At 53.8% G+C, this 23,665-nt stretch overlaps 10 protein-coding genes across 10 annotated transcripts; 6 read left to right on the top strand and 4 right to left on the bottom strand.

The window, feature by feature from the left end:
• Positions 1-3: 3 nt before the first annotated feature.
• Positions 4-1,488, top strand: B0I36DRAFT_380356 (uncharacterized protein; the record flags this gene model as incomplete). The annotated part of the gene is made up of 2 exons (XM_046160811.1): positions 4-681; positions 749-1,488. The coding sequence occupies exons 1-2, from the start codon at positions 234-236 to the stop codon at positions 1,486-1,488; spliced, it is 1,188 nt and encodes a 395-aa protein (XP_046016179.1). The 5' UTR covers positions 4-233.
• Positions 1,489-1,816: 328 nt separating this feature from the next.
• B0I36DRAFT_282725 (heterokaryon incompatibility protein-domain-containing protein) lies at positions 1,817-2,863 on the top strand (the record flags this gene model as incomplete). Its single annotated transcript, XM_046151525.1, has 1 exon — positions 1,817-2,863. A coding segment is annotated over one exon (1,047 nt), but the record flags the coding sequence as incomplete, so codon positions are not given.
• A 6-nt stretch (positions 2,864-2,869) lies between these two features.
• B0I36DRAFT_313241 (ankyrin repeat-containing domain protein) lies at positions 2,870-4,745 on the top strand. The gene has a single exon (XM_046152598.1). It carries the CDS (start codon positions 2,999-3,001, stop codon positions 4,622-4,624), a length of 1,626 nt encoding a protein of 541 aa, XP_046016177.1. The 5' UTR covers positions 2,870-2,998; the 3' UTR covers positions 4,625-4,745.
• Positions 4,746-11,928: 7,183 nt separating this feature from the next.
• B0I36DRAFT_402542 (phosphotransferase family protein) lies at positions 11,929-13,626 on the top strand (the record flags this gene model as incomplete). The annotated part of the gene is made up of 3 exons (XM_046161733.1): positions 11,929-12,548; positions 12,580-13,160; positions 13,248-13,626. The coding sequence occupies 3 exons, from the start codon at positions 11,929-11,931 to the stop codon at positions 13,580-13,582; spliced, it is 1,536 nt and encodes a 511-aa protein (XP_046016176.1). The 3' UTR covers positions 13,583-13,626.
• Positions 13,627-13,841: 215 nt separating this feature from the next.
• B0I36DRAFT_358802 (uncharacterized protein) lies at positions 13,842-15,419 on the bottom strand (the record flags this gene model as incomplete). Its single annotated transcript, XM_046158018.1, has 1 exon — positions 13,842-15,419. One exon carries the CDS (start codon positions 15,417-15,419, stop codon positions 13,842-13,844), a length of 1,578 nt encoding a protein of 525 aa, XP_046016175.1.
• A 579-nt stretch (positions 15,420-15,998) lies between these two features.
• On the bottom strand, positions 15,999-16,735 carry B0I36DRAFT_345224 (uncharacterized protein; the record flags this gene model as incomplete). Its single annotated transcript, XM_046156337.1, has 2 exons — positions 15,999-16,164; positions 16,248-16,735. 2 exons carry the CDS (start codon positions 16,733-16,735, stop codon positions 15,999-16,001), a joined length of 654 nt encoding a protein of 217 aa, XP_046016174.1.
• A 591-nt stretch (positions 16,736-17,326) lies between these two features.
• On the bottom strand, positions 17,327-18,476 carry B0I36DRAFT_402537 (uncharacterized protein; the record flags this gene model as incomplete). Its single annotated transcript, XM_046161732.1, has 2 exons — positions 17,993-18,476; positions 17,327-17,754 (listed from the first exon to the last, which is right to left on the bottom strand). The coding sequence occupies exons 1-2, from the start codon at positions 18,313-18,315 to the stop codon at positions 17,328-17,330; spliced, it is 750 nt and encodes a 249-aa protein (XP_046016173.1). The 5' UTR covers positions 18,316-18,476.
• Positions 18,477-18,821: 345 nt separating this feature from the next.
• On the top strand, positions 18,822-20,024 carry B0I36DRAFT_380354 (uncharacterized protein). Its single transcript, XM_046160810.1, has 2 exons — positions 18,822-19,629; positions 19,777-20,024. The coding sequence occupies exons 1-2, from the start codon at positions 18,944-18,946 to the stop codon at positions 19,829-19,831; spliced, it is 741 nt and encodes a 246-aa protein (XP_046016172.1). The 5' UTR covers positions 18,822-18,943; the 3' UTR covers positions 19,832-20,024.
• Positions 20,025-20,259: 235 nt separating this feature from the next.
• On the bottom strand, positions 20,260-21,153 carry B0I36DRAFT_345222 (uncharacterized protein; the record flags this gene model as incomplete). Its single annotated transcript, XM_046156336.1, has 2 exons — positions 20,260-20,862; positions 20,944-21,153. 2 exons carry the CDS (start codon positions 21,151-21,153, stop codon positions 20,260-20,262), a joined length of 813 nt encoding a protein of 270 aa, XP_046016171.1.
• A 1,021-nt stretch (positions 21,154-22,174) lies between these two features.
• Positions 22,175-23,616, top strand: B0I36DRAFT_402533 (uncharacterized protein; the record flags this gene model as incomplete). The annotated part of the gene is made up of 3 exons (XM_046161731.1): positions 22,175-22,637; positions 22,753-22,859; positions 22,892-23,616. The coding sequence occupies exons 1-3, from the start codon at positions 22,504-22,506 to the stop codon at positions 23,614-23,616; spliced, it is 966 nt and encodes a 321-aa protein (XP_046016170.1). The 5' UTR covers positions 22,175-22,503.
• Positions 23,617-23,665: the final 49 nt, after the last annotated feature.

The following is a 23,665-nucleotide window of genomic DNA, read 5'->3' as shown; positions in this document are numbered from 1 at the left end:
TAGCTCCGGAACCCTCGCACAATACACGGCATAGCCCGTAGGCTTTGGCAACGCATCCCAGCGCCAGCCACACCGCATGGTGACGGCCTTCCTCACAAAACCTCGCCTGCAGCGCCATCCTTTCGCCACTGCTTTCTCCCAGCTGTATTTCCATTTGGCATCTCGTGATATTGAAGGGTACCGCGTCATTGCACGCCTTTTACTCCAAGAAAGCAGCCCCATAAGCTGAAAACATGACATTCGCAACTCCCACTCCGACCACCGTATTCAGACGCACCCAAGATCATGAGGCATTCGCTCAACGCCAAGCGACCACACCCACGCCAACACGAACGAACCTCGGCCCGCTGACGACTCGCGACCCGCGTGCCGACAATTACTCTGATTGCCACGTTGTCTACGACCAGTGCGGCACCTGCTCGCTGGGCTGGCAGGCTCAGACATGCGTCGGCAGTGGCATTGTGACGGACAGGGCTGGTTGCTGGCCTGCGCCGACCGCCGGTGTCGCAACCCCCAGCGGTGCATTGAATGGCTGGGGCGTCTACTCGCCAGGCATTGTCTGCCCGTTTGGGTTTGAGTCCGTTGCAGCAGCCACGGAGCAGCGGACGGGTTTTGCATTCCAGTACCCATTGACCTCGGGAGAGAAGGCTGTGGCATGCTGTCCTACACCAGGGAGTCTCAGTATGTCTTCAACTTACGGACGGAGCCTTGACTGCAGAGTAACTGACCCCCGTTTCTATCAATACAGGCGGTCGCTTCACTGCGACCATTGAGAACGGCCACCAGACGTGCAAGCTCGTCGCCACTACAGGCGTCGTCAGCATAGCCAACTGCGAGGCATCTGGTCCTTCCGGAACGATGGAGATGTCTCTACCCTTTGACGGTCAGGACGTCACCTTGACCGAGTACTCGATCTACGCGCCTCTAGTGCAGGTAGTCTGGCGGGATTCGGACATCGCGCCCGGTTCGACTGCTCCAAACGGCGATATTGGCGCCGGCGCGATACCGACCGGAGCAGACAACAACAGCAACAACAACAGCTCCGGCTCGTCGGGGTTGTCAACTGGGGCCCAAATCGCGATTGGGGTTTCTGCTGGTGTTGTTGTCCTGGCACTTCTCCTCGCGGGGTACTGGATTTGGCGGAAGAAGCAGAGACGCCAGCGGGCACTTGCAACACCATCAGCCGCGACGGGAGCAGCGTGGGCTGCGGGAGGGCCGCACAATGGGCCTGGCGCCTTCTCTCCGGCTCCTGGCGCAGGCGAGGCCGCGAAGCATCAATACTATGACCCGGCTGATGGATTGTCAACCACAAAGATGTATACTGGGCACGGGGCTGGTGCCGGTGCTGGCGGGAACACTGAGCTTGCTGTTCTTGCACAGCTCGACGATGACCGGGGCTACGCGCAAGGCAATCGGTATAACGATGGGTACAGTCAGCAGCAGGGCCAGGACAATAGGTGGCGGTCCCCAGCAGAGCTTGCGAGCTGATGAACAAGCAGTACTTGCTCCGGGAGATGCTCGACAAGTGATGAGGGTCAGGTCCGTGACCAGGGCTATTGGCATCATAGGAGTGAGATCTCATTTATAGACAAGTATTCTCCTGGCTGATTGCTGGGCTGATGACTAAAAATAGCAACTACTACTGCCTGCTAAGAGCTCCGTCGGCATACTGAGTTAGCCTTGTGAAGCGACCAATCAGCCTGGCGGATTACCACCAGCTCACCCCTACATTAATACGGGCTGGGGCTGACTGCGACTTATTGTCAGCACTCTCTACCGACGCACTCACAACTACCGACGAGACTTCACCGCGATAATGGCGGGACAAGATGACGCCAAAGAGCCGGTGCGGCAATCGCTGCCTCTTCGTCCAGCGGCACATGCCACTCTCGACCTCGACAGGCGGTGTTTCCGCTTGCTCAAGCTCCACCCGCTGTCGTTTCCAGAGAGGCAGATACAGTGCTGCCTGGAGGACCATATCTTTGGCGATGAAAGCGACACAATCCCGCCATATGAGGCTGTCTCGTACGCCTGGGGCTCTGACGCCGCGACGCACACGATACAGGTCGACGGTGCTGATTTCCCCGTCACGCGCAATCTGTACACCATCCTGCAGCACCTCTCGCCGCAAGGCGGCGCTGCTGACACTGCCACGCGGATGCTCTGGATCGACGCCATCTGCATTGATCAGTACAACCCCCACGAGCAGAGCCACCAGGTGCGGCAGATGCGGGACATTTACGCCAGCGCCAGCAGTGTCATTTTCTATCTGGGCGACCCCACGGCTGACACGAACCTGGTCATGACGGCGCTGGGCATGCTGGACAGCCGGATCACCGACTTTGGTCGGCAACACGTGGACGAGCTACTTCTGGACATTATCTGGGACGAGGTGCAGACCGAGCTCCGTGAGAAGTTCTCAGCGGTTGCAGAGCGGCAGCGAAACGGGCTGCACGAGCTCTTGCAGAGATCATGGTTCAAGCGGGTCTGGATCATCCACGAGGTCGGGACCGCGAAGCAAGGTGTCGTGCAATGCGGTGCGCGAACCGTATCGTGCGAGACTTTCGTCTTGTCTCCCGCGCTGCTCCACGTTGACGTCGGGGCAGAACGTCGAGACATTCTCGATGCCATGCCCACGCCAAAGCGGGCATCCTCATGGCTCAGCCAGGACCGCAAGAACGAACGGAGCTTGTACCGCCTGCTGCAAAAGTTTCGCAAGGCCGAGGCGACGCTCGACCGCGATCGGATCTACGCGCTGCTTGGGCTCTGCGAGAACTCGCCAGCAAGCAGTCGGCAGCCAGGCATGGTAGTCGACTACAAGAAGACGGACGACGACATCATACGGGACACGATTGCGCACATTTGCAACCTCGACGTGGAGTGCCTGCCAAGATCTTTCCACAGCGACATCACGTCCTTCCTGGACAATCTCTACAGCCTAGACTCGCGCGTCTTCAGCCTGCTTGTCCAGTCTAGTGACTTTGCCAGCTTGGCTGCGATGCTCGCGGAGCGACGGGAGTACATCAAACTCACGCAGTCTAACCTCAACGATGCGGTCCGCAATGCAGCCTGTGGCGGGGATGTGACTGAACTGCTCCTCACCGAATTCGATGGCAGCAGCTTCCATGTCAGCGAGGAAGTCCTGGCGGGTGCGGCGCAGAACCCGACTCAAGGCCTCCAGGCCATGACAGCACTCATCCGCCATCGTCCACGCGAGGTCATCCTCACCGAAGGCGTCAGTCGGGCAATCTTGGCAAACTCTGAGCAGGGCAAGCAGATTTCACAGCTGCTCTACGAGCAGACTGGCCAAAAGGTCCAGCTCACAAGGAACCTCGTGCTTGAGGCTGTCAACAGCACTTGGTCGTGGAAATGGATGCTGCCACACGTTTTGGAACAGGGATTGGATGCTCAGACTTTGCGCGAGGTGGTAATGGCGGCCATTGACAAGAACATCAAGGGCGAGACCATCATCCAGTCCTTGCTGGGGGAGGGCACGTTCCAAGTCGTGATCGATGAGGAGATGCTCATCACAGTAGCAAGCAATCCCACGAACGCCAAGAGGCTAGTAGAAACGCTGCTGCAGCATCGGGGCGAAGACCTGCTTCCGCTACCTGAGAGAGTGCTGGCGGCTTGCATGAGACATCCAGATCACGGCTGCGACCTTCTCGACCTCATCGAACGGCATCAAGGCCTCGATGCGATCATGAAGACCCTAGTCGATACTTCTTGCCCCGACCTGTGGGACTTTATCCGTGAGCCTTTCCGGGTCCGCACTCTGACAAACACCACCAGCGGAGGGAAGATGTACCTCGACCAGGGCCAACCGGCGCTGTGGTGGGCTCTGCTGCACGATCAAGTGCCCCTTACGCAGCAACTGATCAATATGGGCGCAAACCTCGACGTCAACCACTATGATCATGGCCCTCCCATCCTCATCGCGGCGGTTCTGAAGAACACAAGTATGGCGCGCCTGCTCCTGTCCAGCGGCGCCAAGCTCGAGCCGTACATCGATACGAGCATATTCCGCTATCCGTTGCGAGTGGCAGTGGAGCTAGAGGACGTGTCAATGCTCCAAGCTCTCGTTGATCACGGGCTCGATGTGAACAAGCCCATCGCCGGAGGCACTAAGACCGCACTACACTTTGCTGCCCGCCTCGGGACGATGCCCGTCGTCGAGCTGCTTCTTGCCCGCGGCGCGCAGGCCGATGTGTACGACAGCCAGGATATGACGCCTCTGCACGAGGCTAGTGCCCGAGGCAACACGGAGGTCGTCCGCAAGCTGCTCGACCAAGGTCGTGCCGATGTGAACTGCGGTCGGGAAGGGTTGAGGCTCACGCCTCTGGCACAGGCCGTGCTTTTCGGGCGGGTAGAGACGGCGAAGCTGTTGCTGCAGCGGGGGGCGGATGTGCGTGCGAGGCAGCCAAATGGATACACGCTGCTGCACTCTGCTGCGGGTTGGGGTCACGTCGAGGCTGTCGCGTTGCTGCTTGAATATGGAGCGGACATGAACGCGACCACGGAGGATGGGGAGACCCCAAAGGACTGGGCTCAGAAGCGAGGGAGGGACGCCGTGGTCGCTTTCTTTACTGCTCATGCGCAAGATCAGGACTGGGTGAAATTGTAACGTCAGTCATCAGGCATCGACTGGCTCCTTGAGCATCGACATGCATCGGCGGAGCTCGAGTAGTGTGGCGACGTTCGAAACATTTGGAAATACGAACTAACGTAATCCACAAGTGAGCGGGCCACACAAGTGAGCGGGCCACCCTCCAGGTGTTCGTACGATAATGTATAAGAGAATTCAACCACAACGCCTTAAATCAATTGAAACTATTCGGAATCCTCTTCTTCAGAGGCAGATACAACTTTCTGATACGTACGAGCATTATACCCGGGCTCGCCGTAGACGCCACATCGTCGCGCGCGCGTTTCGGGCCTCCTCGTACGACTACTATTCTAACTCGTTTCCGTTACTAACTACTACGTCGTATCGCTTTAAGCCTTTAAATCCTTTACCTAATTAATCGTAAGGGACCCTCCTTTCTATAGCTACTTTCTTTTCGTATGATAACGGTAGCTAAGGCGGTTATTTATATCTTAAAGTTCAGCGAGGTCTTAGCGTAACGTAATCCACGGGTGAGCGGGTCACACGGGTGAACGGGTCACTTTACTGCAATTTAATTGAGGTTCACTTCCTTCTCCTTTTTCTCCACCTCCAATCATGGGACGACAATCAATTGAAAGTGATTTGGTTCTAGCGTTAAATGCGCTCCAATCCGACCCAAAATTAAGCGTACGAAAGGCTGCGCAGATCTATAATGTATCTCGTACGACACTCCAGCAACGATACCACGGCCGAGCTGCGAAACACGACACCCGACCACCCTGCCAGAAATTAACCTCATACGAAGAGGAGAGTATCGTACGATACGTACTCGACCTAGATTCGCGTTCGTTTCCACCGCGGTTAAGTGGTGTTCGAGAAATGGCGGATCGACTCCTCCGCGTACGCGACGCGCCACGCGTTGGAACGAACTGGGCCTCAACCTTCGTACGACGACGACCTGAGCTCCGTACGCGTTTTAATCGAAGAATCGATTACCAGAGGGTCCTTTGCGAGGATCCGGACGCGTATCGCGCGTGGTTCGAGCTCGTACGAAACATAATCGCGAAATACGGGATCCACGATGACGATATCTATAACTTCGACGAAACGGGCTTCGCGATGGGCAAGATCTCCGCCGAAACTGTCGTTACGACCTCCGATCGACGCGGGAGGCCAAGAGCCGTACAACAAGGCAATCAGGAATGGGTTACAGTAATCCAGGGTATCGCGTCGTACGGCTATTCAATCCCGCCATACATTATCTTCGCCGGGAAGGTCCACCTCGACTCCTGGACCGCGAATAGCCCTCTACCGGCCGACTGGGTAATCGCGCTTTCAGAAAACGGTTGGACGACGAACGAGAGAGGCCTAGAATGGGTAAAACACTTTGATTTCCATACAAAGAGTCGTACGAAGGGTACCCACCGCCTCCTTATCCTCGACGGCCACGAGAGTCACCATTCCGTCGATTTCGAGCTCTACTGCAAGGAACAGAATATTGTCACGCTCTGTATGCCTGCTCATTCGTCGCATAAGCTCCAGCCTCTCGATGTTGGGTGTTTTGGACCTCTGAAACGGGCGTACGGTAAAGAAATCGAAGGTCTAATGCGGGCGCACGTAACCCACGTTTCAAAGGAGGACTTCCTCCCAGCCTTTTATAAGGCGTACGACGCTGCAATGACCAAATCAAACATCCAGGCAGGCTTCAGAGCGACAGGCCTAGTACCGTACGACCCGAATTATGTGATTTCGCAGCTAGATATGAAGTTTCATACGCCTCCACCACCAGGTTCCTCTGCTGGACTACCACCCCCATGGGTTTCAAAGACGCCGAACAACCTAATTGAGACCGAATCGCAGACGAAGTATATTGAAAATCGCATCGTACGACACCAGAATAGCTCACCGTCGTCCATTGTTGAGAGCCTACGGCAGCTGAGAAAAGGAGTTATAATGATGGTACACGAGTGTGACAACCCGACCAACAGGTCGCAAGATCGGGCCAGGGACAAGGGCAGGTCATGCACGCGGGACGGCACACCCCAGGTTACGTAAGCATTTCATTATGTCAGCAGGATATGTGGATCGGAACATATCCAGCGATCCAAGGATATGTGGATCGGAACATATCCAGCGATCCAAGGATATGTGGATCGGAACATATCCAGCGATCCAAGGATACACCTCCTTGAAACCACGATGAAGGACAAAGGATATAATGCGAAGGATTCCCTAGATAGACAGTCATTACCTTTGTACTTCAGCGATCAATCTAAGTATCATTCTCACCCTTCACTTGACCTAGTCACTCAATTGATCCGAGTGTGATATCTCGCAAGAGACACGAACGACAACCCCCGAGACACGACAAGCACGGAGTCAGTATTGCATGAGGTTGCTATCTGCCTTATTCAGAACATAAACCCCGCCGCGCCGATCAGACGGTTGACCCCGGAGATCGGATCGTGACAACGAGCAGGACCTTATGCGCCAAGAGCTCGCCGAACTTCGAGATGCAAATGACCGCCTCAGCCGCCGTCGTCGTACGAAAAGAAAGCAGCTACAGAAAGGAGGGTCCCTCACGATTAATCAGGCAAAGGATTTGAAGGCTCAAATCGATGCGACGCAGTAGTTAATGGCGGAAACGAGTTAGAATAGTGGTCGTACGAGGAGGCCCGAAACGCGCGCGCGACGATGTGGCGTCTGCGGCGAGCCCGGGTATAATGCTCGTACGTGTCAGAAAGTTGTATCTGCCTCTGAAGAAGAGGATTCTGAATAGTTTGAATTGATTTAAGGCGTTGTGGTTAAATTGTTTTATATATTGTCGTACGAGTTACTGGAAGGTGACCCGTTCACCCGTGTGACCCGCTTACCCGTGGATTACGTTATACGACTCTTTATATAGAAATTAAAGTGTTTTACCTATTCTAAGCCTCTCTCGTTCGTTATCTAACCGTTTTCTAAAAGCGCGATTACTTAGTTGGGTAGTAGGGGGCTATTCGCAGTTTAGGAGTTAAGGTAAACCTGTAACGGCCAACCAACAGGGGATGTTTGTTACGGGCACGAAGAGCCCAAACAACTAGGCCACAGGATCAGGCCAAGGACAAGGGCGGATCATGTGGCAGTGCCGTCACAGGTTTCTTATGTAAGCACGATAAAGGGCGATAAGGAAGGTACGTACCAGTCATGCATATCTGCATGACCAACACCACGCCAAGGAAGATGGTCACCAATATATGCATGACCATCAGGACCGGATTCATGACCTGACCCCGACCGTCGGGAACAGTGTCATGACCACGGATGAAGGACAAAGGATATATAGACGCGGGGGATCTCCTAGATACACAGTCACTACCTTTGTACTTCAGCGATCAATCTAAGTATCAGTTTCACCCACACTTGAACTAGTCACTCAATTGCCGAGACTGGTATCTCTTCCAAGAGACACGAACGACAACCCAGAGAGAGAACGACAGCAGAGTGTTAGTTGATCTTGCACAGGCTTTACCTATCTTGCAGAACAGCAACCCCAGCGCCCTGTCAGACGGTTGACCCCGGAGGCAGGATCGTGACAATACCCTAGATTACTATAACCTATTCCTAATTACCTTATTATACGGCTCTTAGCCGCCCACGTTAATTAGAGGTTATAATAATAGTTTTAGCGGAGATTTTACCTATTACGAAGCCCGTTTTATCGAAGTTATAGATATCGTTATCGTAGATCCTATAACGTAATCCACGGGCGAGTGGCCCATACGGGCGAGTGGCCCACCCCAATGTCACGATCCGATCTCCGGGGTCAACCGTCTGATCGGCGCGGCGGGGTTTATGTTCTGAATAAGGCAGATAGCAACCTCATGCAATACTGACTCCGTGCTTGTCGTGTCTCGGGGGTTGTCGTTCGTGTCTCTTGCGAGATATCACACTCGGATCAATTGAGTGACTAGGCCAAGTGAAGGGTGAGAGTGATACTTAGATTGATCGCTGAAGTACAAAGGTAATGACTGTCTATCTAGGGAATCCTTCGCATTATATCCTTTGTCCTTCATCGTGGTTTCAAGGAGGTGTATCCTTGGATCGCTGGATATGTTCCGATCCACATATCCTGCTGACATAATGAAATGCTTACGTAACCTGGGGTGTGCCGTCCCGCGTGCATGACCTGCCCTTGTCCCTGGCCCGATCTTGCGACCTGTTGGTCGGGTTGTCACACCCAACCAAGTCTTGCAGGTATCACCCTCGATAACACAGCCCCAACGCCTTAAATCAATTAAGCTCAATCGCTATCTTCTAGTTCAGACCCAAGAGTAACTATGTAACAAGTTCTTGCGTTATGACCGGGTTTCCCGCAGACGCTACAGCACCGCTGCTTTAGTACAGATCGACTTTCACCCCTAGAGTTTTCCTGCATTTCCTGTACTACCTGAGCATTTACCTCTCTCTAGGTTACGAGATCTTGTCCCTCGCCTAGAGTCATGCTTTGGCCTTTCCTAAGACGTGTTTTTTTCGCCCTACGACGCTTGCTAAGTATTGCATTCTCGTCTTTAAGGGCTTTCATCCTTGCCTCCATTAAGGTAAACTTATGCATAATCCCCTTTGCCCCCTTCGTGAACTGCTCAACTGCTTCAATAATTGACGTTGGAGAGCTTCCCTGGTGACGAGAGATTCGACCTTTAATAAAATCAGACTGTGAACGGGCTTCTATAGCTGTAGTAGGCGTTCGGGAAGTCTATAGCTCGGATGACCTCCGAGGCGTCCCTGGGGGCGTTGGCGTCTTGAACTTTACATCGAGCTTAGATAAGACTGCTTCTGGGTCATAGGGTACAAGTCCTGCCCCTCTGAAGCCTCCCTAGATGTTTTTTTCCGTCATTGTCTGTTGGAATGCTGCTAAAAACGAGGGGAGGAAGTCCTCCTTGCTGATATGCGTTATACCCGCCTTCATCTTAAGCTCGATTTGCCGACCGTATGCTTTCTTTAGCGGACCAAAACACCCAACATCGAGAGGCTGGAGTATATGAGACGAGTGAGGAGGTATACAGAGCGTAATAATCTTGCTGTCCTTGCAGTAGAGCTCGAATTCGACCGAGTGGTGACTTTCGTAGCCGTCGAGGACGAGGAGGCGATAATCGCCTTTTGTTCGCAACTTTGTATGCTGATCGAAATGCCGAATCCAATCTAGACCAATTTCATTTGTAGTCCAGCCGTTTAGGGACGTTATAATTCTCCAGTCGCGAGGAATCGCGTCGTCTTGGTACCAGGTTGAGAGGTGATATTTGCCGGCAAATACTACGAACGGCGGGACGTAAAATCCGGTCGCGCCGACGCCCTGGATGACCGTAACCCATTCCCGATTACCCGGTTGCTTTATCTTAACGTTCGAACGTCTTTGCGCGTTTGTAACGACCATCCCGGTCGCGATAACGCCTATCTGAAAGCCTGTCTCGTCGAAGTTGTAAATATCGGAGTCCGCGACACCGTATTTCGCAACTACGTTCCGCACAAGCCGAAACCACGCGTTTATCGCGTCGTGATCCTCGCACTAGGCTCTCTTATAGTCGTACTTGCGAAAGAAACGCGTCTGGAGCTCTGGTCGTCGTTTAACAAAGGTTGAGGCCCAGTTGATTCCGACACCTGGCCTGTCGCGCTTCGCGAGTAGTTGATTCGCCATTTCTCTAACCTCACTTAGCCGAGGAGGATATGCTCGCGCATCCAAGTCGAGAATGTATTCGATAATCTTCTCCTCTTCCAGCTTGGTTAATTTTGTAGAATTCGGAGGGCTTTCGCGTCGGGCAAGTACTCCCTTCTCTCGGCGTCGTAGGGTTGTTCGGGGGACGTTGAACATCTCGGCAGCGCGTCGGGTGCTTAAGTTTGGGTCGTTTTCCATTGCTTGGATAGCAAGGAACAATTGACTCTCTTTAGAAGGCGTCTCCATCTTTCGTGGTGGAATAAACGCGTGAAGAAGAGTTGGATTCGGTATAGTGAATGAAAGTGGGCCACTCGCCCGTATGGGCCACTCGCCCGTGGATTACGTTATTTCGTAATTATATTTCGTACAAGCGTAAACCACATACGATATACGTCCGGATCCTTGTAGAGGACTCTCTAGTAGTCGATTCTTCAATTAAAACGCGTACGGAGCTTAGGTCGTCGTCGTACGAAGTTCAAGGCCTAGTTCGTTCCGACGCGTAGTATATCACATACGTGGAGGAGTCGATCCGCTATTTCTCGAACACTACCTAACCGTAGTAGAAACGATCGCGAATCTAGGTCGATTATATATCGTACGATACTATCCTCTTCGTACGAGGTCAATTTCTAGCAAGGTAGTCGGATATCTTATTACGTAGGTCGGCCGGCTTATCTTCGTTAGAGGGTCATATGAGGTACATTATATAGCTGTACAGCCTTTCGTAAAGTCAATTTTAGATCAGACTGGAACGCCTAAAGCGCTAGAATCAAATCGGCTTCAATTAATAGTCGTACCATAATTATTAGTGGAGAAAAAGGGGAAAGAAGATGGCCTATACGAATATAGTAGGAAAGTGGCCCGCTCACTTGTGTGGCCCGCTCACTTGTGGATTACGTTACTTTGAGAATTAGTCGCAGCCAATTTGATGGATGCGTGCTTCCCAGTTTGACATACGCGTACGGCGCCTCTCTCCGTCAATAGTTTTCTGGCCCACCAATGTAAGCAAAAAGCGTGCTGGAAAGGCCAATTCATCATGGTAAACAAGCGTACTAAAGACATCTAGCTCTAGTAGGCCCCGAATACAGTGGATGCGCGCAAACACGAAGCAAGATGTCGCAATTCACCACTGCGGAGGCCAATGCCTGTTACGGCCAACCGCAGCTAGCAGGATTCTGGCTTGTCGATTTACCTGATTTGCTGTGCCCATCCCATTTCATACGTGAAAACAAAGGCGCATGCGGGGTAGCATGAGCAAGCTGATTCCTCACCGCCGCCTGGTAGAGACCAACTTTTGTTGGTTGGTAGGACTGTTGGGCGGCCATCCCAGTCCATTTGATGCACTTGCGCCAGATGCACGGTCCACGAGCCTTCGCCCTCCTCACAAACTCGGCCTTGATATGTTCTCGCCAATAAACACGCTTCCGTGGAGAGACCAAGTATATACAGCCATCCGCGCTGCTCCTCGAAACGCGAGACCTGTACGCAGAGTACAGCTGCATCAGACCATCACCTCCCTAGCGGCGCTGTCCTTCTCGGCTGATAGCTGCACTCTCGTTACTTCTATCCACAACGAGTTCAGCCAGGATCGGCATTCACTGCGGCAGACCAGCTATTGCGGCCCATCACCATGCCGCCAAAGACGAGAGACTTTTTTGCGGATCCCGACTACGTGCTGTGGGACCAAAACGAGGCCAAAAGTGAAGCATGGAGGAAATCCGTGCTGCAGATGGACGTCTACCGCGGCATAGTCGAGCTCATCCGCAAGTATCGTCCTGGGGAACCCGCCGAGCTGCATCGGGCGGTGGTAGGTTCCTTCAACATTGTCTTCCGCTTGGAGTACAAGGACGGCAAATCGGCCGTGTTGCGCGTCCCAGCAAAGCACCGCTCCCATTTCCCAGAGGAAAAGATACGCTACGAAGTAGCTATGATGAAATATATCCGCGCGCACACGACTATCCCTGTTCCTGAAGTCTACGCATTCGGCACTGCCGCTGAGAACCCTCTCGGAATCGGCCCTTTCATAGTTATGGAATACATTGACCATCACCGATCGCTAGGTGACGCCCTAAGCGATCCCAACGGCGATCCAAAAAAGGGCCAGATTCTGTACCCGGATATCAGCGAGAAGAAGCTCGAGTACCTATACGAGCAGATGGCCGCCGTCCTGCTTCAACTATACAACCTTGATTTCTCCAGAATCGGATCACTTGTTCTTGATGAGAACAAGAACGGCAGGATGCAAAAGGAGTCAAGTCAGGAGTCCCCTCACCCCCCAAAGTGTCGCATCCGTGGCGGGACGGCCATTGATACTGAACATCAATGCTCATGCGGACTGGACTTCAATGCCGCGAAGCTTGCTGCCATCCGGGACGTATACGAACGCAGAGGCATGGTACTCGGCTATGGCTGATATGCATATGCTTCAACTCATCTTCCAGCGTAATGACGCCGTTGAAGACGAAGACGACGTAAGGGATAAGTACGTGGCGCGACGACTTTTCGGGCGGCTTGTCTCTTCGGGCAGCATATCCGCCCTGTTCAATCAGGTCGAGTCATCTGAACTGCAGCGATCCGCAGAAGGGAGCACGAGCATCCAGAAGACGGGCACAGGGCCCCCCTTCAAGTTATTCTCGGAGGATCTGCGGCCCACCAACGTCCTCGTTAATGAACATGACAAGATCGTGGCCGTAGTCGACTGGGAGTTCGCGTATGCTGCTCCCGCCCAGTTCGCGCGTGATCCGCCTTGGTGGCTGCTCTTGCGGCAACCACAAGACTGGGTTGGCGGTATTGAGGCATTCATCAATGCCTACGAGCCCCGACTTGGCACATTCGTGGGAGTCTTGCGACGATGCGAGGCCCGTCAAAAGGAGTGTAACAGGACGGACGACAAGGGTGGCGCAAACGCCGCCAGGAGCGGCCACACGAGTATTGAGACGGCCGGTTCAGGATCAGGCACACTCCATGCATCTCATCATGGACATGAGAAACCTCTATCACAGCATATGCAAGAGAGCTGGGATAAGAAGCTCTGGATTCACAGCATTTGTTTGCGCGATACCTGGCTTTTCGACCACTTGTTCTGGAAATATGTCGATCCGCTTTTCTATGGATCAAACGAGGACTGCGATTATAAGAAACGGTTGATTCTTCTTACCGAGAAAGAGAAGGACGCAATGGAGCGACTTGTCAAGATGAAAATGGAGGAGAAAGAGGAAGAGAAGGTGGTGGAGTGGGAGCCAGAACGCGCCAAGGCTTTGCTGGCCACGTTTGTGTGTGATTGAGCAAAGTTATCCGACACGACGCTACATGGAAAAAGAAGAACTGCTTTAGAATTGTACCTCGTTTTGTGCTTGTTATTGTTGCTGCCTGTGTTTGTTGGCAGATTTCGCGCCCCTCTGTTCGTCACAATCACGCTCTCTTTCGCTTCTATCATCAGTGGTAACACAATGTCAATAATTCCAAGTGAAAAGAGGAATCTCGCTGCCGTGATACAATTATATGATCCCACGGCCCCTCGAGCATGACCTGGCTGCACCTTTGTTACGGCTCGTAAGGGGGCAATGTCTCGCCACTCGTGTTCGCGGCCACATACGTCGGTGCAGCAAGGGCCAGAGGCGGCGCTGTACTGGCATCCGCGGACAGTGGAGGGAGTACCGTGACTGGAAAGGAATGTTGAAAAGTCTCCTCCTTCTTGGAGCCCCCGACGCGGACACAGCACTTGACAGAGACTACGTAGCTCCGCCGGACGCACGGCGTGCTGAAAGAGGTTGTAAGCTTTCCAGTGATGGTCGAGAACGGCACATCAAGCACCCAGTCATCCTCGGCACAGAAGACACTCTTGCTCAGTCCGGCCATGCGGCCGTCAAGCAACCAAGGCGTCTCCCGAGCCCTGTCGAGGTCCAGAGCTTCTTCACCGGCGCCCTCCTCCCCAGCCAGATCCTGTTGCCCTCGGGAGCCGATTTTCATCCGCGCCTCGACAAAAGCAGTCGCTCGTACGGACATGTTTGCAAGCTCGATTGAAACTGGCGGTGCTGGTGGCTTCATGGTCTTGCCATCTGAGGGGTCCGCTGAAATGCTCGCGAACGGCTTGACCTGGACCCGTATCACCAATAGCTGTCCCTGGTGCACCGCCTCCTGGCACTGCATTTGCCAGCTGAAAGGATGCCTGTGTGCTAAGTGTGTGATCTTTGCTGCCAATTTGGCCCGCAGCCCCGATACAGGCTCGCTGCTGGGGCCCTGGGCGTCCTTGAGATCGACCTGTCCGCTCCGCGTCTGCGTGCCCTCTTGGCTGCCTCCGTTCTGCTGGGGGTACCGTTGCTGCCCGAGCCACGACTGCTCATATAAGACCGGTTGCCCCCACGAGAAGGCTCGATAAAAGCTGCCATTATGCTCGAACACGCCCTCTTCAACGCGCACTGAGGGGTAGCGCATCGCCACGTCGGTTCCTGGCATCTCCACTTTGGCGAAGAGATCATACACCACAGCAATCTCGCTCTTGTCGCTGCCGTTGACGATTGCTTTGTGGGGGCCAGGACGCTCGGTGAGGGTCATGGACGGCGGAAGAGGCTGGCTCGGGTCCATGTTGTACGTTGACCTGTGCTCGTCATCGCTCCCGTCTGTGTAGCTGGCATGTTTCGCATCCCTCTTGGCATCACCAGCGTGCTCCCAGTCGTCTTCCCACCCTTCAAAGCACCCAAGACTCCCATCTATGCCATCTGGGAAACACACACTGAACTTGGCCTGCCTTGACGTCCGCGGGGTCAGGCCGCTCATGCGTCCATCGAACACGCAGACCTCTCGCTCAAACAGCGTTGTGATGCTGCGCCCCAGATACGAATCCCCGTCCCGCGACGCCACACCGAGCACCATCTTGCCCGGAACGGCACGCACCAGCATGAGGCCGCGCAATGTGACAAATATGCGACATGGCCGTGCAAGGTCAAAGCTGCCTGCCAGGCTGCCCGCAGCGATGTAGTCGAGACGTATGCGGCCCTCGACAGGGTCTCCGGGGCCGTAGTGCACGCGGCTGGGGTCGGCGAGCTGCAGCGATACTTTGATGTGGCCCAAGGCCGCAGACGTCAGGGGAGTCAAGGGGAAGGGCTCGAAGACTGGACTCATTGTGTGGCTACTGTGTGATCAATTGTTCGTGGGAAGTACAGGAAAGAAAGAAAAACAGGGCCGCCTGAAAATGACCGAGAACAGAACATTTGTGTCGCGCGGCACCGAATGTCTTATGCACGGCATTTACTATGATGTCAGCGCATATGTCGTCAGGGCCTTGCTGACCGTGGACCCTATTGGTTGTCACGCACTAGGACAAGGTGTGACGGTGCGAGACGATGCACGGTTGCAATGTAACCCCAGGGTTATCGTTCTATTCTTGGAAAAGATCTTGGCGGCCCAGAACAACTTCTACGGGGATCATATGTCCCCAGCAGTGTTGGAATTATTTGCTAAACGATAAGCCAAGTCAAAGGCGAAGGCGAAGGCGTGTAATATTCACGAAAGCAAACGGCTAGTCCTCAGATGCCTGTCAAGGTAGTAAGGCGCATCCAACAAGTGCAGTGGAAATCAAGTAGAATTTCTCTCACCAGTGTCTCAGATCTGGTGACGTTTGTATCACTGCCCAAACACCGCCCGGAATAAGTGACGAGCGACTTCGTGAATGTTGAACCTCCCAGCCGTCTCAAACCTCAATCATTGCAATTTGCCTCTGGCCGGTATCCGTTTCACGGCGTCAGCTGTTGTAGGGTCAATGTTGTGCCTCCAGTCGTCAATTTTCTGGTTTTGAGTAGTACCGCTACTTTGGGGATCCCGCCATGTCGTCGATTCAGTAATTGGCAGAAAACCACCGAGGTTCATTCTAACACATGCGGAGGATTGTCAGCAACGCGTCGCACGTAGTTTCAAAGCCATATGGGAGACACCGGAGCGGCGTTGACGTACCTGAGCATTTGACGGGGCTCGCTTAACGAGGCCGTGGGCCTCTCAATAGTAACGTGGCCCTTGCGTGTCCTAGCCTGGTATGCCTGGCCAAGGACTACGACATCAAATTTTCCTTCCTGTTTGATGCTGACATTCTTGAAGACATATAAACGTCTATCCAGGCGCTTATTACTGGGTTCGGTGTCCAATTTGCCTTCCACCTTGATAAAGCCGTCGATCTTGTTGATACATTTCCGCAGGTATTGAGAATCTGAGTGTGCCGGCTTGTAAGGATCCGAGTGGCGAATGAAACCAACCTCAGGCAGTGCGCAATCTCCGATATTTTTGGACGTGATATGAACCCAGAGGTCAAATGTGTCATCTGTTGTTAGTGGTTCGGGTTCAAGCGAAATCGAAACCCCCAAAACGGGTCTCGAGGAGCTGTCGGTCGACTCCGATACGGCTCGCTCGAGCCTGACCTCCAAATCTGTCTGGTCAATGTTTCTCATTGCGTCCTCGCGAAAACGTGCACTGATTGAGTTTGGACTGATCATGAAGCGACATATTCCAGACTGCGAATCTGCCTGGGTATATATAGACTTGCGAGGATTGTCACTGCCTCGCTGCCCTTTAGCAAAGGCTAGTGACAAAGAGATGAGCAGAGTGGAGGACGGCTTATGACAAAGAAGCAACACAGGGGCGGTAAACCTTCGCTTTGTTGTTCGCGTGCAATACCGGCACCTCCTGGTGCCACTATATCAGCAAAGAACGAGTTGGCAACTGCCATTTTGGACATCAGGTGTGGCGTCCCGGAAAACAAAGGGGCCCCTCCGAAGGACCCAGCAATACAAAGGGGCCAACATTCACCTAGAAGACGTTGTTTCATTGCTTCGCCCGCTGGCACGCCGAGGACAAAGAAATACTAACAACCTCTTTATCCGGCTTCAGTGAGCAAACATATGGACCGTCTCGGGTGCCGCATGAGTTGGTTGACATGCTCTTCGAGCCCAACACGCCCGCCGAACACACGCACACACACACACCGGCAAACAGAATGCAGTCTTTGAATGAAGAAATCGACCAGGGCAAGACACGATAAGGTTAAGAAGGGCGCACGCCGCGCAAAGGCAGCTGCAAAGGGTGATGGCGAATCGAAAAGTCATCGCCGTCCTTGTGTCCACGGTTCCGATACTTGTACTTGATGACCACCGGCACGCCGCGCGCGCGCAGGTTGCTTGTGACGTCGTGACAGTATGTTTTCATGTCCTGCTGTCTAAACCAATTCCACAAGTCACCGGCCTGTACGATGGCGAGAAACCCGGCAACGAAGTTGCGGTAGTCTTGGTAAGTGATGCCGTGCGAGGCCAAGCGCGCGTTGTACCCACCCATCTCGGCGTGGTGGCCTTCGTAGATGAGGTGCTCCCCTACTGCCTCGCATTGGTGCGTCTGCGACAGGCCGTTCATCGTGATGCCGAAACGGTCGGTGAAGAGCATCTCCGGCTGGGGCACCGGGCGGCCGTGGTCAAGCCTGGGTAGGTCAGAAGTTTGTAGATGACGCATGCCACGCCCATGTGCCCGTAGTTCCACTCGACCGCCGGTCGCGGCAGCACCAAGAACACGGCGTGCTGCTCGCCCGAGCTCAAGTCCCGGCACAGCTTGATCCAGTCTGGTACCGCCTGGGCCTCTTCTTGCTCGTAATCAAAGGAGTCGACCTTGCCAAGCGTCTCGATCAGCGCTTCCACGGTTGTCTTGGGCGTACGAAGCACCAGGTTGCGCACTTGGAGAAACGCGGCGGCTCGTTGAGGATTACAGCGCCGGTGTCACGATGCATGTTCAGCAGCACCTGCTCGAAAGCATCGATGGTGCTGCATTCGCACCGCAGGGCGCCATGGATTGCATCCTGCGTTGGCATATCCGTGTCTGGAAACGCAGGACGAGAGCGCTCGGCCACCGGCGCCGGCGAGGCCCTATCTCCTGCTGGCCCTGGGACGGGGACAGCCACAGGTCTGCGTCGAATGGACATGGATGGTGACATGGGTGGTGACAAGGGTGGTGATGCTGCTGGCGCACCGTCCCAAGTGGAACCCATGCGTCGAACGCAGCGGCCGCGCCCCTCGCACGGGCTTGCAGAAACGCCGCATCGACGTAGCGCTGGTAGAGAGGGTTGGACGCATACTCAGCGTGGCTGAATGCGGCAAGGTTGCCAAAGTTGTTCATGCTGCAACAGAGTATCTTTGAGGGTATTGAGGGATATAATTGCGCATCGGGCGTGGCTGATAGTATTAGTTTGGACGTACGTGGAGGAGCTCCCTCGAGGAATGTCCAGTCCAGGGAGAGGGCGACTATTAGCATACATACCTTATGCACGAGGCCGGATTTGGCCTAGATTCAAGCATGAAAATGCACCTCCAGAGGTCCAGACACCTGCGCAATAGAGCCTTTCGCCTATCGTATTGTGTGTAGGCTGACTTCTCAAATCGCAGATTACCACACCCATTTGTGAGGGGGGCCCCGGAGGTCACATGTGTCGAGAGTTGGATGTTCCCCGACTCTCGCTCGGCCTTATCTCCTTGCGCTTCCAGTCTGACACTGCTCGTCCTCTTCTCTCTCTTACTTCCTGCGAGAGAGGAAAGGCTTGGAGAGTGCACCTCCAAAGCCTGCCCACGAGCTTTTCAACTTTGACACTCTTCGGTCTTTATCATTGACGAAAGTGCAGCATGACCATGGCTTTGACACCGGCAACCGCTCGCGATGCGCCTCAACCTCAATCCCCAATCTCCACTACCGCCCACGCCGTGCGGCGGCTCATCTGGTGGCGGCGCACAGAAGAGCCTGGCCTCTGGGATGCACAAGAAAGAGCCCGGAGGGTGTCATACCCTCCTCACAGCAACTATGACGAGATGGCGATGCGATGGGCCGTAATGCAGAGGAGGACCGCTGGCGGGAGAATGGCGCGAGCCCCCAAGCCTCCGCATGGCCTGCCGGTCGAGCAAATTGCACAACTCCCATTGATCAGCTTCCACCAGGAGGACTATCGCAATGTCGATCACCAGCGCCAGGGCGATGATTCCCTCCAAGCGCAATCACTACAGCAGCTCGATACCATACGTGACTCGACAGACCAGGACAGCAGCGGTTCACATACGGTCCTGTCACAAGCACTCCCGACATTCTCGAAGTCGCGACAAACATCATCTTCAGAAACTGCAATAAAAGCGTCCGACTCTGGCCAGGTTGTTCGAATCAAAGAAGCCGTCTCGTGCCAAAGCAACAGTTCTTGCTCAATATGTACCGAGGACCTGATCGAGGGCGAACACGTGCGAAGACTGCCCTGCACGCACATATTCCACCCTCCGTGTATAGACCACTGGCTACGCGAGAGGGCACCGACTTGTCCGCTATGGTAAGTGCTGATATTGTGTCTCTTTGTTATGGGCTCTCATGTTCGTGACAACTCTCATGTAGTGAAATCCCTAGGATCCAAATCTACGCATGAAAGCATCTAGGTCCATCGCCCCTGTTTCCACTTATATACTGATACGGCTTATAGTCGTCTCGACCTCGAGGCATTCCTCGTCCACGCAGATAATCTTGTTGATGAATAAGCCCGGTAGAAGCTATGGGTAGTTACGCTCAGTTGTACAGCGCAAATAGCAGCGTATTGGTTACGTGGGACGCGAGCTGAATCGTCTACCACGTCTTATATTCGGGCATTTATACGAAGAATGCAACATCAGAAGACTTGGCAGCTTATATTGCCAAAGAATGTAGATGAACAAAGATTCACCTATAAGTAAATTACTCTCGCTCCCCTCTTGCTTTGTAGAACGCTTGCCGAAATTGAAGATGATGGCACCTGAATCACACGCAGCCACAGCCGTGCTGGCAAACTTGCTGTTCTCCTGAACTAGATCCCACGGCTGGTCCATTTTCGCTGTCAAGTAGCTGACATATGAATCCACATGTGTGGTGGTGATTGGGTGGATAGGGAGCAGTTTGTGATGCGTATGCGCTGCATCCAGAGTCGACTGGCTCAGTTGTCCGTTCTTGAGCCGTTCGTTGATCTCGAAGAGCTGGTTCTGCATTTGCAGATGGGTGGGTGTGCACAAGCCTCATGGCATTGATCTCGTCGCTTGAGGCAGAAAGCTTCGGCAGCCAAGTCGGTCAGCTCGAGAAGAGGGGCCAGGTTGCTTGGAGAGTTGTTGATCAGGGCGTTGTGAGCATTTTGGCTCGCCTTATATTGGACCCATCGCTGGATGTCGGCAATCCTGTCGGGCAGTTTTCTGAGCATGTCTCCGAAGACAACCTTGGTGGCCCTCAGAGCCTCTTGTTCGGGCAAACAGATCACGACCTTCTTCCCATTCTTGATGATTGTAAAGTCTTTGCCGATTGTGTTGCTCTTGAAGTGCACCGCCAGAGTTTGGATGGCCTCAGGGCCGTACCCGTCTCCAGGGAGGTGCCAACTGACGAAGCGAGCCTCCTCGAGCGTCTTCTTGGCCAGCTCGTGAGCGATTTCCTTAGTCTTCTTTCCTTCCAAGACTTCTTCTTCTTGGAGACCTTCTTGCCGCGTGTTTTGTAGGCAGCATGACCTGGCGGGTCTCGACCGTTGGCCCCCTGGCACATTGCGACTGCGACGCTGGGAAAGGCGTCCCAAATGCGCTGGGCGGTTTCTGGTATAAAGTCGACGCCCAGGGTGTCGTCACCGCTTGCCACATACTTCTGTAAGATGCCAGCCACCTGCGATGCCATGTGTTGTCAAAAGTCGGAGAAAGTAGGCATGGAAGAACTGGAGCCTGTAACATCCCCTGAAAAGGGCGGGTTGGATATCTTCGTCATGCGTCTTGACGGCGAGTACAACACGGTTGGTGTTGTCGCTCGCGTTGCTCTCACTGCCGGAGGAGGGCTCTGACATCGAGACGTCGGACATGTTTGTTGTTGGGCGGATGGCAAACTTGCTCTAAGTGTCCATTGAGAATGAGTTTGGTTAAGGATGGTTGGGTGAGGGATGGTGGGTAAAGGGACTCGGCGGAGAGCAGTGGGATGTAGATGGTCTACGCCTCGCTATGGATGGAGGTGCCCTTGGATACTGTGTGCTCTGAATCGGGGATATTGATTGCACTGCTTCGGTGCCGATGTGGCTCATCACATCGCCTTGACGGGCGCGATGTCTGTGCATAATAAGGCTCCTCTTGTAAGCTCTTGCTGTTCTGCGTGCGTTCGCAAAACCTAGTGGTGAAAAAGGGCCAGCGTTGTAAAGCAGTGGGACTGTTAATGGGTCAAGTAGTGACACGGCGACTTCCTTTTCGACATGAAGTGACCGCACGTAAGTCGAGTGATGGGAGGGGCTCATCTCATCCGCAGTAACACTAAAAGTTTCTTTGTGTTGAAACTAAGGGTCGAAACAGTCTCATATCTTGCTGCATCTCGAAGTTGTGAATCCCGTGATACGGCGCTACCCTGGAGTCGGCGTCCAGCATGAGATACGCAGCTGATTGGGAGTGAGACAACCCTTGAATTAAGTAAGCACTTATAAGGTGGCAGATAATGATGATCAAGGCTGCGTATCCCGCCTCCATGCTTCGGTGAACTTCGACGACGTGTCACCATGTTGATGGGCAGGCAACCGAAGTCCATTCAACACGATGAATTCGAAAGTACGGCGGCTCTAGAGCAGGCCGCAGATACAGCATATCGAGAATGCAACGATTGGCGTGCCTGCCACCAAGACGTAATGCGGTTTGCCAATAACGGCCTCTATACTTGCGAAAGAACAGAAGCTAACATGGAGCTTGCTAAGGCTTCCATCAGACAATACGTGCAACAATACGACCCTCCCAGCCCCAGATATGCGTCCAGCTAACACATTCAACAACGTGATCACTACGAGAAATGGCGTGTAACGTGCCAACCTCAAGCCCGAGGCCCTTTCCAGCTCCGAAATGGAAGGGTACATTTCCAACACGCTGACCTGACCATACTCCCATTGAGAGGTACACCAGGTAGTGAGGTCACGCCACAGGTATTATGCGAGATGTCTGGAGGAAGGGCGGTTTCTTTTGGACCGCAGGATCGGGGAGTCGGTTTTCTCAAACTGTCACACTATCTGTCTCCGCAGGCTAGGCCGCCTTCATGGTTATTGAGCTCGTGCCTCTTTGGGAATAACTCCAAGCTCTAAGACTATGACAGCAAAGCGAGGGAGGGTGGGGGCTTTTTGGATTTTTCTCATTAGAAAATCCCTCGGATGTCAGCGTAATGTTGTGGAGATGGCTGGAGTAGTATGCGCTGCGTCCCGAAAGTGTCCTGGGCGTTGCTGGCTAGCTCTTCCGCTGGCATGGCGAGGAGAAAAAGAGCATTGCCAATGTCTGTGTGTCTGTTGCATAACAGTTCCAATACGCTAATCTTTAACCGCGCGTAAGTGCAGCGTTTGTACCACGAGTCCAGCCAGCACGTGGCGTCGTTGGCCGAGAGTGCCCGTCTAAAGAATGGACTTGTCCGAACATGTAGCCGATACAAAAGCTCACACTAGATTTAGACGGGGCTTCTGGCTCGCGGCACATACCAAGGATTCATGGATGAACGCATTCTTAGTTATGAGAGGGCACGAGCAGAAGAGAAAACCCCTTTCCGCTACCAGTAAGCTCATGTACAAATGAGTGACATCCTAGTCCTATTTCGGTCCCAACACGAGATGGCTACAACCTCAGGTGAGATCTCTGCAGAAGGTGCCAATAGTCATCTTAAAATTCCGCCTCCCGCTGCTCGCCGGCTCTGTACCATGACGATCCCCAAGCGACGAGCCTCAGGCCTCCGTGATGCTCTTGAAAACACTAGAGAACTGTTCTCCGGGCGTGACACACTCGTCCTGCCGATACTCCTCAATCTCATGAGCCGTGACAAAGAGGCGCCAATCCCCCGCCCGTGGAAAGCTCACGCCGTCCCACTTCCAGATGTACTTCTTGGCGTTTTGGTCGTAGCTGCTCAACGCAACCTTGTTCTTGACCTCCACCATCTTGTCCGGGTGCCTCGTGGACGACGCTGGATTGCCGGGGTCCAGGTACAGTGCCAGCTGTCGTGCCGTCTTGTCCTGGACGCTTTTGAAGAATTGGAGCTGGCGTGGGTCGATGGAGACCTCGACGTCGAATTTGTCCTCGGTGGTCCTGGGGACTGGATTGACTCTGATGAAGCAGTCGCCCCTAGTACCGAATTTGTCTACACACGGTATGCTGCTTATGGCTTGGGCCATGGTGGTGGAAGGAAACTGTATTCTTTATGGCTCCTGGTATCTATTTCTGGTTTTGAAGCTGCAATGACGGGGCAAGGGGTTCCTGTAGGCCGTAGAGTGGCTGAGGCTGGGATGAGGGAAGTATCGTTTACGGGGGAAGCCGAGTAGGGCGATGGCGCCCATATGTAGTCTCATTCTAGAGCATACACCATGGAAC

Source organism: Microdochium trichocladiopsis (genome assembly GCF_020744255.1).
Source record: "Microdochium trichocladiopsis strain MPI-CAGE-CH-0230 chromosome Unknown B0I36scaffold_2, whole genome shotgun sequence".
Classification (NCBI taxonomy): Eukaryota; Fungi; Ascomycota; class Sordariomycetes; order Xylariales; family Microdochiaceae; genus Microdochium; species Microdochium trichocladiopsis.
The sequence above is the reverse complement of the archived record's forward strand: the minus strand, read 5'-3'. Positions and strand labels throughout refer to the sequence as shown.